Source organism: Tiliqua scincoides, chromosome 1 (assembly GCF_035046505.1).
Source record: "Tiliqua scincoides isolate rTilSci1 chromosome 1, rTilSci1.hap2, whole genome shotgun sequence".
Lineage (NCBI taxonomy): Eukaryota > Metazoa > Chordata > Lepidosauria > Squamata > Scincidae > Tiliqua > Tiliqua scincoides.
The window spans coordinates 234642059-234654909 of record NC_089821.1 but is presented as its reverse complement, the minus strand read 5'-3'; the positions used below and the strand labels follow the sequence as shown (position 1 = coordinate 234654909).

General features: G+C 43.9%; 1 protein-coding gene across 1 annotated transcript in view; it reads left to right on the top strand.

Moving 5' to 3' along the window:
• The first annotated feature begins 1456 nt into the window (after positions 1–1456).
• The window catches only part of LOC136647516 (kinesin-like protein KIF28), a 33992-nt gene continuing 22597 nt past the window's right edge, over positions 1457–12851 (top strand). Inside the window, exons 1-7 of the mRNA XM_066623108.1 lie at positions 1457–1582; positions 6408–6599; positions 7001–7204; positions 8045–8080; positions 9984–10208; positions 11204–11358; positions 12188–12299. Of these exons, the coding sequence (XP_066479205.1) occupies positions 1457–1582; positions 6408–6599; positions 7001–7204; positions 8045–8080; positions 9984–10208; positions 11204–11358; positions 12188–12299 (1050 nt within the window). The remainder of the gene's footprint in view (positions 1583–6407; positions 6600–7000; positions 7205–8044; positions 8081–9983; positions 10209–11203; positions 11359–12187; positions 12300–12851) is intronic.

The following is a 12851-nucleotide window of genomic DNA, read 5'->3' as shown; positions in this document are numbered from 1 at the left end:
AGACCCCTGAGCGGGGACATAATTGAGACTTACAAAATTATGCACGGAAAGGATAAAGTGGATAGAGAGATGTTCTTTACACTCTCACGTAACACCAGAACTAGGGGACATCCACTAAAATTGAGTGTTGGGAAAGTTAGGACACACAAAAGAAAATATTTCTTTACTCAGCGTGTGGTCAGTCTGTGGAACTACTTGCCACAGGATGTGGTGACGGCATCTGGCCTAGATGCCTTTAAAAGGGGATTGGACAAGTTTCTGGAGGAAAAATCCATTATGGGTTACAAGCCATGATGTGTATGTGCAACCTCCTGATTTTAGAAATGGGCTATGTAAGAATGCCAGATGCAAGGGAGGGCACCAGGATGAGGTCTCTTGTTATCTGGTGTGCTCCCTGGGGCATTTGGTGGGCCGCTGTGAGATACAGGAAGCTGGACTAGATGGGCCTATGGCCTGATCCAGTGGGGCTGTTCTTATGTTCTTATGAGATCAACAACAGATGTGCACTGTTTCCCAATGAAATGGTCCCAAATTTTTGGAAAATATTATTCCCCCCTCAGGGAGATGCCAACTGAGAGCCAGGATGGTGCAGTGGTTAGAGAGTTGGATGTCACCCTGGAAGATCTAGGTTCAAATCCACATTCAGCCTTGAATCTTCCAGCATGACCATGGGCCAGTTGCTATCTCAGCTTCACTTAAGTCACAGGATTGTTGTGAGAACAAAAGAAGGGAAGGAACCATGTACACCGCCTTGAGCTTCTTGGAGGCAGGTTGTTATAGAAACATGAAAAAAAATATATATATACACAAAATGCTTCAGTTCCTGGATCAATTACTGCAGGGTTGGGAGTGCTGGAGGCACAGTGCTTTGAGAAGGACAAGCCATCACACCAGCACATGCATCCCAATATGTAGGTGCCCCGCTGATGATGATTTTTTCTCTCCATACACAAAATCCTATAAATGGTGCATATGGAATGTGCCGTTTACGTGACACTTTCCTTCCTTGGGACATGAACCATGTTGAGAAGTCTCCTGTCCTCTCTTGTTGTGGCACTTAGTTTGTAGTATAGGGGGCAAGTCAGAGGTACACTTGACCTATCTCCACTCAGCACAAATGAATTGCATTAAGGTGATTGGTTGGGCTTGCAGGGGATAACCCAAGCGCTCCTGTCACTGGTTTTGAGTGGAAGAGTTGTCCTGGGTAACCATGCAATCAGTCACTGAAAAAACTTCTGGGGTAACCTTCCTGCTTAGAACAGAACTGCAAAAAGTATGTGGGGGGCGGGGAATCCCAAATAGTGTACAAAGACTGACAGGGAATCCCAGTACAGTATATGCCTAAACCAAGAAGTATCCTGCCCTGAGAAAGGTAAAGCCTTGGAGAGAAATTTCCATCTCCTGTGGCAGGCAAGTGCTGCTAGGATTTCTGCAGACCCAGGAAGTCTGCCAAGGAATGGTCAACAGCATGGGCGAAGGGACTTGCACATCTTTTGCCATGAAGAAAGGCCTAGATGCTGGTGAGTTTGTAATTGCAAATTCCATGGTAGACGAGGCACTTGTAGCAGAGATTCCATCAAGGGTCTGAATGAATGAAAGCTTTGTGTGGTGGTAGGTATACTACTGTCCAGGGCCCAAACTGTACTACATTAAAGGTAATGACGCACACTTTGAACTTAAGCTAGAGAGAAATGGGAAGCCAATGCAGTTCATGCAAAGCATACTCCCACCACCCCATCTGCAATCTGGCTGCAAAATTTTGAATCAGTTGCAGTTTCTGAATGCCGTTCAAAGTCAGCCTCATGGCGGTAGCCCAAGCAAAATGTGAGCAAGGCATAGATAGTAGTGGCCAGATCTGCTTTCTGAAGGAAACGCTGCAGCTGGGTACAAGCCAAAGTGTTTCTCGCTATGCCCAGATGCTGGCTTTCCAGGAACTCCCTTCCAGTTGTGTAATATCGGAGGGAATTCAGTCCTACCTTGGCTAAGTTGACAACCCTTGATCAGCTTTCCTACTGACCACCAGTGCTTCCACCTTGTGTGGTTTTAAGCTTTTTGATTTATTAATTCCTACCTAGCACTTCACTGTCTCCAGATTGGATTCATTGTGCTCAAGAATTTCTATTTGTGCACTAACCTTACCATGAAACACACTTGTCAAAAGGTAGGAACTACTAGCCCATTCATGACCCATTGAAATTGAAACTGTATAGTTTGCTTTGTCTCTTCCCCTCCACCATATTTTTTTGTGCAACCTTTAATATTTGCAAGTAGCTTATAGGCATTCTTCAATATTTTGCTTCTGCCCCAATAACCATGGGGCAGCACAATCTTAATTTGCACTGGAACAGGCAGGCCTGCACTGAAGGCTGTCTGACGCTTGGCCCAAGTTAAGGGGGGGGAAATTCCCCTTACCCCGGGGAGAGCCACAGTGGCCCCAATGGTTCTACTTGGATCTGCACTGCGTGAAGAGGTGGCGCAGATCCAAAGAGAACAGAGCAGCCTGGAGTCGCTCCGCACTGCTCAGGGACAGGACTATGCTTTTATGCTTTTATGCGAATGCCCGAAGTCTACGAGCAAAGGTGGGAGAACTGGAATGTCTGGTGACAAGGGAAAATATTGACATAGTGGGCATAACGGAAACCTGGTGGAATGCGGAGAATCAGTGGGATACCGCAATCCCGGGCTATAAACTCTACAGGAGGGACAGGCAGGGGCGTGTTGGAGGTGGGGTGGCCCTTTATGTTAAGGAAGGGATAGAATCCAGCAAAGTAGAGATTGAAGGTGGGTCCGACTCCACCGTAGAATCTCTGTGGGTTAAATTACCAGGCTTGTGCAGCGATGTAATACTGGGGGCGTGCTATCGTCCTCCAGACCAGAAATCTGATGGGGACCTTGAAATGAGGAAACAGATCAGGGAGGTGACAAGGAAGGACAGGGTTGTAATCATGGGGGACTTCAATTATCCTCATATTGACTGGGTCAATTTGTGTTCTGGTCACGATAAGGAAACCGGATTTCTTGACGTGCTAAATGACTGTGGCTTAGATCAGCTAGTCACGGAGCCCACTAGAGGACAGGTGACTCTGGATTTAATTTTGTGCGGTACGCAGGACCTGGTTAGAGATGTAAATGTTACTGAGCCATTGGGGAACAGTGATCATGCTGCGATCCGTTTTGATGTGCACATTGGGGGAAGAATACCGGGCAAATCTCTAACAAAAACCCTTGACTTCCGACGGGCGGACTTCCCTCAAATGAGGAGGCTGCTTAGAAGGAGGTTGAAAGAGAGGGTAAAAAGAGTCCAGTCTCTCCAGAGTGCATGGAGGCTGCTTAAAACAACAGTAATAGAGGCCCAGCAGAGGTGTATACCGCAAAGAAAGAAGGGTTCCACTAAATCCAGGAGAGTGCCCGCATGGCTAACCAGCCAAGTTAGAGAGGCTGTGAAGGGCAAGGAAGCTTCCTTCCGTAAATGGAAGTCTTGCCCTAATGAAGAGAATAAAAAGGAACATAAACTGTGGCAAAAGAAATGTAAGAAGGTGATAGGGGAGGCCAAGCGAGACTATGAGGAACGCATGGCCAGCAACATTAAGGGGAATAATAAAAGCTTCTTCAAATATGTTAGAAGCAGGAAACCCGCCAGAGAAGCGGTTGGCCCTCTGGATGGTGAGGGAGGGAAAGGGGAGATAAAAGGAGACTTAGAGATGGCAGAGAAATTAAATGAGTTCTTTGCATCTGTCTTCACGGCAGAAGACCTCGGGCAGATACCGCTGCCCGAACGGCCCCTCCTGACCAAGGAGTTAAGTCAGATAGAGGTTAAAAGAGAAGATGTTTCAGACCTCATTGATAAATTAAAGATCAATAAGTCACCGGGCCCTGATGGCATACACCCAAGGGTTATTAAGGAATTGAAGAATGAAGTTGCAGATCTCTTGACTAAGGTATGCAACTTGTCCCTCAAAACGGCCATGGTGCCAGAAGATTGGAGGATAGCAAATGTCACGCCTATTTTTAAAAAGGGAAAGAGGGGGGACCCGGGAAACTATAGGCCAGTCAGCCTAACATCTATACCGGGTAAGATGGTGGAATGCCTCATGAGAGATAGAATCTCAAAACACATAGACGAACAGGCCTTGCTGAGGGAGAGTCAGCATGGCTTCTGTAAGGGTAAGTCTTGCCTCACCAACCTTATAGAATTCTTTGAAAAGGTCAACAGGCATGTGGATGCGGGAGAACCCGTGGACATTATATATCTGGACTTTCAGAAGGCGTTTGACACGGTCCCTCACCAAAGGCTACTGAAAAAACTCCACAGTCAGGGAATTAGAGGACAGGTCCTCTCGTGGATTGAGAACTGGTTGGAGGCCAGGAAGCAGAGAGTGGGTGTCAATGGGCAATTTTCACAATGGAGAGAGGTGAAAAGCGGTGTGCCCCAAGGATCTGTCCTGGGACCGGTGCTTTTCAACCTCTTCATAAATGACCTGGAGACAGGGTTGAGCAGTGAGGTGGCAAAGTTTGCAGACGACACCAAACTTTTCCGAGTGGTAAAGACCAGAAGTGATTGTGAGGAGCTCCAGAAGGATCTCTCCAGACTGGCAGAATGGGCAGCAAAATGGCAGATGCGCTTCAATGTCAGTAAGTGTAAAGTCATGCACATTGGGGCAAAAAATCAAAACTTTAGATATAGGCTGATGGGTTCTGAACTGTCTGTGACAGATCAGGAGAGAGATCTTGGGGTGGTGGTGGACAGATCGATGAAAGTGTCGACCCAATGTGCGGTGGCAGTGAAGAAGGCCAATTCTATGCTTGGGATCATTAGGAAGGGTATTGAGAACAAAATGGTTAGTATTATAATGCCGTTGTACAAATCTATGGTAAGGCCACACCTGGAGTATTGTGTCCAGTTCTGGTCGCCGCATCTCAAAAAAGACATAGTGGAAATGGAAAAGGTGCAAAAGAGAGCGACTAAGATGATTACGGGGCTGGGGCACCTTCCTTATGAGGAAAGGCTACGGCGTTTGGGCCTCTTCAGCCTAGAAAAGAGACGCCTGAGGGGGGACATGATTGAGACATACAAAATTATGCAGGGGATGGACAGAGTGGATAGGGAGATGCTCTTTACACTCTCACATAATACCAGAACCAGGGGACATCCACTAAAATTGAGTGTTGGGCGGGTTAGGACAGACAAAAGAAAATATTTCTTTACTCAGCGCGTGGTCGGTCTGTGGAATTCCTTGCCACAGGATGTGGTGCTGGCGTCTAGCCTAGACGCCTTTAAAAGGGGATTGGACGAGTTTCTGGAGGAAAAATCCATTATGGGGTACAAGCCATGATGTGTATGCGCAACCTCCTGATTTTAGGAATGGGTTAAGTCAGAATGCCAGATGTAGGGGAGAGCACCAGGATGAGGTCTCTTGTTATCTGGTGTGCTCCCTGGGGCATTTGGTGGGCCGCTGTGAGATACAGGAAGCTGGACTAGATGGGCCTATGGCCTGATCCAGTGGGGCTGTTCTTATGTTCTTATGTTCTTATGTTCTTATGACTAGGATCCAGCATAACTGTCAGATCCTGGTCTCGCCTCCCACTTCCTGCTCAACTGCCCATGGGCCCGCCCTCCCTCCACCCCAAAACGCTTTGTCCCCACCTCCTCTCCACCCTTCCCATGCCCCCCCAGACCTTCATGCCAGCCAGGCTCAGCCGACACGGACTTACTGTCCTTCATAACCACGAAGGCTGTATCAGGCCTCAGCGGACTGACACAAATGTGATTTACGGCAGTTTTGTGACCCTCCTGGGCTGAGTGCATCCTTAGGATTGCACTTGTAGTCTATTAAAGTGCTCTGAAACTGTGTGCGGGTGTCCATGTGTAATATGCTAAGACCCCAGCATACATACTATTGTATTTCTATTCCAGAGGTTTGTCTGGAAGTTGAAACATTTATAGGTTGAAAAAGCCAGCTCTTGCTGGCCCAGCTCTATTGTGCCTGTGCAAAAGAACCAAAACAGACAGACTGCACCAGCACAAAATGGTTGATGCATTGTCTAATTTGGAAAACTATTGTATATCATGGAAATTCTGCATCAAGCAGTACTGTCACTTCATGCATTTCAAAAACTCTGGTAACATAATATTTCTAAAATAAGTCCAATTTGGATGGCATTATGCTGACAATATATTACCATTCATATCTGTTCAGTTTTTATTCTTGGTTTTAAGCTACAATTTTCTTTTCCCCCCACTCCACCCAAAAAAATTCATGAGTTCAGTGCATGAAGAATGAAGTGTGCATGCCTGCTTTATGAAAACCAGCTTTCTTTCAGAGTTGCATGATGTGGTCCAAGCTGGAGTTAGCAAATGGAATTCCTTGTGCTTTAAAAATTGACTTTCAGCAGTTTCATTTCAACAGAGAGAGAAGAATGCAGGCAGTCGCTGTGTGATTTCCATGAATTCCAGCACTACCAACATACGTGATCCCAAGAATCCAAGTCACGTGAAAATGTTTACCTTTGATCTGGCTTATTGGTCACACAACGGCTTTGTAAAAGACCCAGACGGCAAGCTCATTTCAGCAGGGCCAAACAGCAAATATGCAGGGCAGGTAACACACAGGGAAAGACTTGAAAGCATTTTCTATTGCAGCGCAATGCTGCAGGCATAAACACTAATGTCTGTTTTTCTTTCCTATGAACTATTAGTGCAGAATTAAATAAGAATAAAAGTGGAATTCATGATAAAAGGGGGAAATTGGGCAGAGGCACCTTCAGAGAGATGCTCTGCTCCCGAGCTGAGAGAAGGTAACACTGTTTCCCTTCCCATCCTGGTATATGCAGGGAACACTGGATGCACACAAGGACTTCTTGAATGTGCTTTCATTCCCAACAGAGTGAACAGTGAAAGCACTGGCATGGATGTACATTGGGCTTAGCTTTGTGTGTCTGCTTATCTCTCGTTTCTACACATTGAGTGTAATTTTTAAAAGAAATGCTCTCCTCATTCTAGAAGGAAGTTTTCCGTGACCTTGGCCAAGGAGTTCTGGACAGTGCTTGGCAAGGTTACAATGCCACCCTCTTGGCTTATGGTCAGACTGGCTCAGGGAAGAGCTATTCAATGATTGGATATGGCACAAACAGAGGCATCATTCCGGTGGTATGTGAAGAGCTCTTTAAAACAATTCAGAACCAAGAGAAGAACAAGCAATATCAGGTATCTTCAAGTTGTGCAAAAAACTTGTAAAATCCACCACTGTGTTTTTTAACAAAGGCTGCAATCCTAACCACACTTTCCTGAGAGTAAGCCCCATTGAACAAAACAGGACTTACTTCTGAGTAGACCTGGTTAGGATTGTGCCCTATATTGTAAATTCTGACGTAATGGTTGCATCGTGGTTCAGAGTCACAAAATTCCATGTGGAAATGAAAGGCATTGCTACAGGGCTGAGGCATGACATACAATCTGATCTCATAGCAGCGGAGGGACTAAAGAAAGAAAGAACAATCGAGGGAAAAGGGTGATATGTGGTAATGATGCTTTTTCAACTTGCGGTCCTTGAAATCACCTGAGAATATCCAAGATTCTGCACTTGAGGAGAGTGTGTGTTGACAGCAGCCTCAAAAAATGAAGTTCCTTTTGAAGGAAACTGAAATCACAAAAGTACATAGAGGTTAATTCATTCAGTCAACATATAAAGATTCCTTTGGCAAGTTGACCTTATTTCTATTGTAGGTCATGGTTGTTTAGTGCTTTTCTGCAAAAGTATAAGCTGCATCAGAGCTGCATTGGGCTTTATTGTTGTATAGGGGGCAATTTTAGTTTTGAACAAAAAACTAAACTTGTCCCTTTTTACAAAACTTCTTTTAAAAAGTCTGTCTTCAATAGCTAGATAAAATAAAACCGGACTAGCAAGTATTGAATGTTGATGGAAATGTTCTATAACTGAGAAGATGCAATTCAGTCTTTATCAGATTTGCACATAGACTTCACTAGCAAACAAATCAGTGAAACTGTTATCATTGTTAATAGTGTCTTTCCCTTTTCAATTTGCAGGTTACATTTAGTATGCTGGAAATATATAATGAACAGGTAATTTGAATCAGTTAATTTTTCCTTAGGCATTTCTTTTTTGTATAAGCCACTGGAGGGTGCCATTTGGTAACTCAATGTGTAGAACTCTGTTCTAATGCCCTTTCTTTTCCGGAGCCAACCAGCCCTGACACAGAGTTGAACACTCTTCAGAAGGGCTTTAACATTTCAAAATAAAATCGGAATTTTACACTGAAATTCCAGGCCGTTGATTGATTTCTGTTAACCATGGCATAACTTGATATTGCACGAGATCACACGCTTAGCATTTAATATCTGGCAGGTTGTAGGATAAAACTGTATTCTGTATTTGTATTCAGCACTGGAGAAACCTATTCTACATACAGGCCTGTCTCTGGTTTTTTTTGGATCTCCTGCAACTAAGCTTAGCCCATAGGTGGAGAACACTACTCTAATAGCACTTTGGGTGAGGTGTGAGTGGCAGGAGTAAGGAGGGAAGAAAGTCAATTCCAAGTCAAACTGGTAGATTCCCACAAAAATAACTCTTTTCCTTTAAATATACAAAGCCTGTTTCCTGAGGCCACATCAAATGGCTGGCCAGGCTGACCACATCCTTGTTCTGGCCCTTTATGCCACACGCATTTGGAAGGCAGAACAAATGCTATACAAATGTTACAAATGTTATGTTGAAGGCAATAACAAATGTTATTATTAACAGTATTTATATACTGCTTTTCAACAAAAAAAGTTTCCAAAGCAGTGTCATACAAGAGGACGGGGGATTCCAGGGATGACCCTGCTGATGCAGGGCAGTGATGACTAGTGCCAAGCGTTCACTCCCTTCTCATCCCCCACTCTTCCAATTGGTTTAACATGCTGCTTGGTGGGACAAGACCTGGTAGGTTTAATTCAATGCCACCAGTCCAAGAGATCCAGTTCCCAAAGGGGTTCCTTGGGCAAAACCCCTCCCCAAGAAAGCTGCGCAGGGTTGTTAAAATGCTCTCAACACTGCCAGTAATACCTGTAAGGGGGGGGCTGACAAATCCACTGATCCCAGAACAGGAAAAGGTTTTGAACAAAAAGTTGAGGGAAAAAACACAATTTAAACAGGCTTGAGTTCTTGCAAATAAATGTCCCCTGAGTGGGGCTGACTGCAGGGAAACATCCATGTGCAGGCCAAGACGAGGTGGAGAGCCTGGGTCCCAACTCGACCTAGTGTAAACTTGAGGCAACCAAGAGCTCCCAACTTCTGGATGAAGAGGACAAACTAACATAAACAAAACCTAATGTGCCTATCTTGTTTTTGGTCCCTTCTTTATGTCCCTGGGGCTCTCCCCAGCTGCTTACCAGAGAGTGGCTCTCCTGTCTTATCCAGTCTGAGGCATGCAGAAGAAGAGAGAGAGTGTGTCTATCTCAGGCCTGGAGACCTTCTTCTGGCCCTTCTTCTGGCCCCAGCCCCCCATTTGGCTGGCTCCCCTTTGGGCCTAGAGCACCTCAGACATTGGAGGGAAAATCCGCCACAGAATCCACATCTGTTAACTCTTTCATCGCAAGTGGTTAACAGGAAAAAATCAAATAATTAAATACATATAATTTTTCTCACACACAAAATATAAAATTGCACGCTCATGCCTGTGTTTCAGATCACATGCCATCTATATTTCTGGCCTTCTCACCCGATCTACACACTGAGAGACGATTGTTACAAAAAATAATTTTCAAGTGTACATAAGCCTCTAGTATTTCTTTATGTCAAAGGTGCAGCTACATGAACAGCAGCAACAACAAAAAGAATGTTTGATTAATGCTGGTGATGTTGCTGGAGTTTTTTGACCCAGCCTAAAAAGGCAACAATGTTCTTAAGATACACTGTTTGTTAATTCAATCTGAAATATTACCCAAATCATGCAGCTCCCTTCCCATCCTTTGTCTACAATCCCAGGTAATAGACTTATTATCTAAAATTAAGAAGCCAGGTGGGCTAAAGGTCAGGGAAGATCAGCAACAAGGCTTCTATGTAGACGGTTTGAAGCTGGTGCCTTGTGACAGTTACGCACAAATTGAGAGGCTGATGGAGCAAGGGACCAAAATCAGAACCACGGCATCCACCAGCATGAATGCCACCAGCAGTCGCTCTCACATGGTCATCACCATCCAGTTCAAACAGGTACAGAACTCAAATTCTAAGGAGAGAATTTGATCCAATTGTGTTGGATTCTGTGTGACGTATGCAATTTTCCTGTGTGTTTTGCACCATCAGACCAGGGGCCTATTACAATTAGACTACAAGTAATTAACCTGTGGTATGAGAGCTATGCAGCACATGCAGTAGGGGTTTGTGGCATACCTGGACAAAGGGTTGTTGGGCTTGGCTTTAAGCATAATGCTAGGACTGCACACCTGTATGCTTCTCCTGTACTGCTCAGCTGCCTGTCATCCAGCTTGGCAGTCTATAGAGGCAGGAAGAGCGGAATATATACTATAGGCAGTGAAACTTTATTTTCCCATAGTGTAGATTTACATTCTCATATTGTGGCATATGTGATTAACTCTATGCAGCCTCTGCATTTTAGAAGTAACCTATCTCTGAATACCCAATTCAAAGGAGTGGCAACAGGATACAGGCATCTGGTGGGCCACTGTGAGATATAGGAAACTGGATTAGATGGGCCCTTGGTCTGATCCAGCAAGACTCTTACCTTGGCTGGATCAGACTTGGATGTTATGCAATTATACTTTAGCATCCCTCAATTCTCTCCATGAGGGAGAAAAAAGTATGCTTCCTGAATGTAGGGAAGGAGCTCCTAAAACCATAAAACACATACGTAGTGAGTTTGCTACATTGTCCTTGGAGTTGCAATGCAAGAAGTCTTTTTTATATTTTTGATATGTGGGTTGCAACTCGTTTTCACTTGTGAACCAATACAGTTTTTGCTGTCTATGTTTATGGGAACACACATTTTTCACCACTTCTGTGTCTGATCACTTATAGTCATGTCAATTTGTGATTACTGTTATCTCTGTTATCTCTACAATCCACCAATAACTTCCCCTCCACAAATGCTGTTGAAAACAATGAGAGCTTCATGGGTGGGGCTTGCCTTGGTGATGGTTCTGGTGTACTGTATCCCTTGTTTTCCTTTCCCAATGCTTTTTTCACAGATTTTTCTAAAAGAAGATATGACCAAACAATCCATTATAAATCTGGTGGACTTGGCAGGAAGTGAAAGACAAAAATCCTCAGGATCTGAAGGTGACAGATTGAGGGAAGGAACACGTGTAAATCTGAGTTTAACTACCTTAGGAAATGTTATCAGGTAGGAAAGTAATTTTAGTCAAGTGACCCATCCTTGCCTTGAATACTGCATTGTAAAAATGGCAATAGACCTGCATTGATTGACTTATTTTAGATCATTTAATAGGTCCACACCAATTTTTCTTGTGTGTTACTTGGAGCAGGGAGCTGTTTTTTTAGTTGTTACTCTTTAAAGTACTGCACACACTAGTGGAGCTTTATAAAAACAAAAATGTTAAATCTTCCATCTTAAAAATTCAAACTCTGAAATCTCCCTGAGCAAGAGATGAATGTTATCTCTATTCCAGAAGTTAGAGGATTTAGAAACTCAGGGGGGTATTGTGGTGGTTCTCATAGTTGGTGACAGATGCATTTTCAGCTCATCTTTTTTTTTTTTTTTTTTTTTTTTTGAGTGATTGTGTCTGATCATTAAGCTGATCTCTTTAAAGTACTGCTACTTGAGAACTTCCTGGACATCAGTCCTTGTTCTCTTCACACCATTTAAGTAAGCTTAAATGGTTGGTCCTCCAAAACCACAGTTACATTAGAAACTCTTAGTCCCTTTTAACTTTGCCACATGCCCAGCATGGGCATTTCATTTGACTGGTAATCATAGATTTGGAAGCGATCCACAAGGTCATCTAGTCCAACCCCTGCCTGGAGCAGGAAATCCTCCTTCAGCAATTCCAGCAGGTGCCTGTTGAACCTCTGCTTGAAGATCTTCCGTGAGGGAGAATCCATCACCTCCCTTGGTAATGTGCAGTTCATAATTGTGACAATTATGAACAAACTGCACCAGAAAGTGAACTCTTGCTCATCTTTCTCTTTGTTCTCATTTATTTTTCTTCTAGCACTCTGGCTGAGGCTGCTATGGGAAAGAAAGTGTTGCACATCCCCTATAGAGATTCTGTTCTTACCAAACTTTTGCAGTCTGCTCTGGGAGGGAACAGCAGAACTATCATGGTAAAGTTATCATGTTGTGGAAGAAGGGGAGTTTCTGTTGTGTTACAAAAGACATTTTCCTCTTTTCTTCTTTGGTGGAATTTCAAGCCACTAACAGGCAATACAAACATATAAAAATGCATTTCAAATACCAGCATGTTTATCATAAGACCTTATGATTCTGGCTTCTTCATGGATCCTTGAATACCTAAGAATTAAGGGTGGTGCATCATCTTAGAACTGAAAGATTATTCCAGGCCATGTGGCTGAACTATATGACCTCCAAAATCTATATTTCTGTTCGTTTTCTCTAATTTCATCACTGTGAGGTGTGGAAAAATTCATTGCCAGATCCTGTGATTTTTTGCTTGGGCAAATAATTGCACTGAGGTGAATTGTTAAACAAATTTCACATTTTATTTGGTTCACACCATCACTTTCTACAAGCAATCCCAAGCTATTTTGGAAATACAGCTACTGAAGGAAAACATGAATGCAAACTGGGGCATCACTGAGGGAAGGAGGGTACATATTTGGCCAAGATCACTGCCAGTTGCCAATCGCTATTCTGTA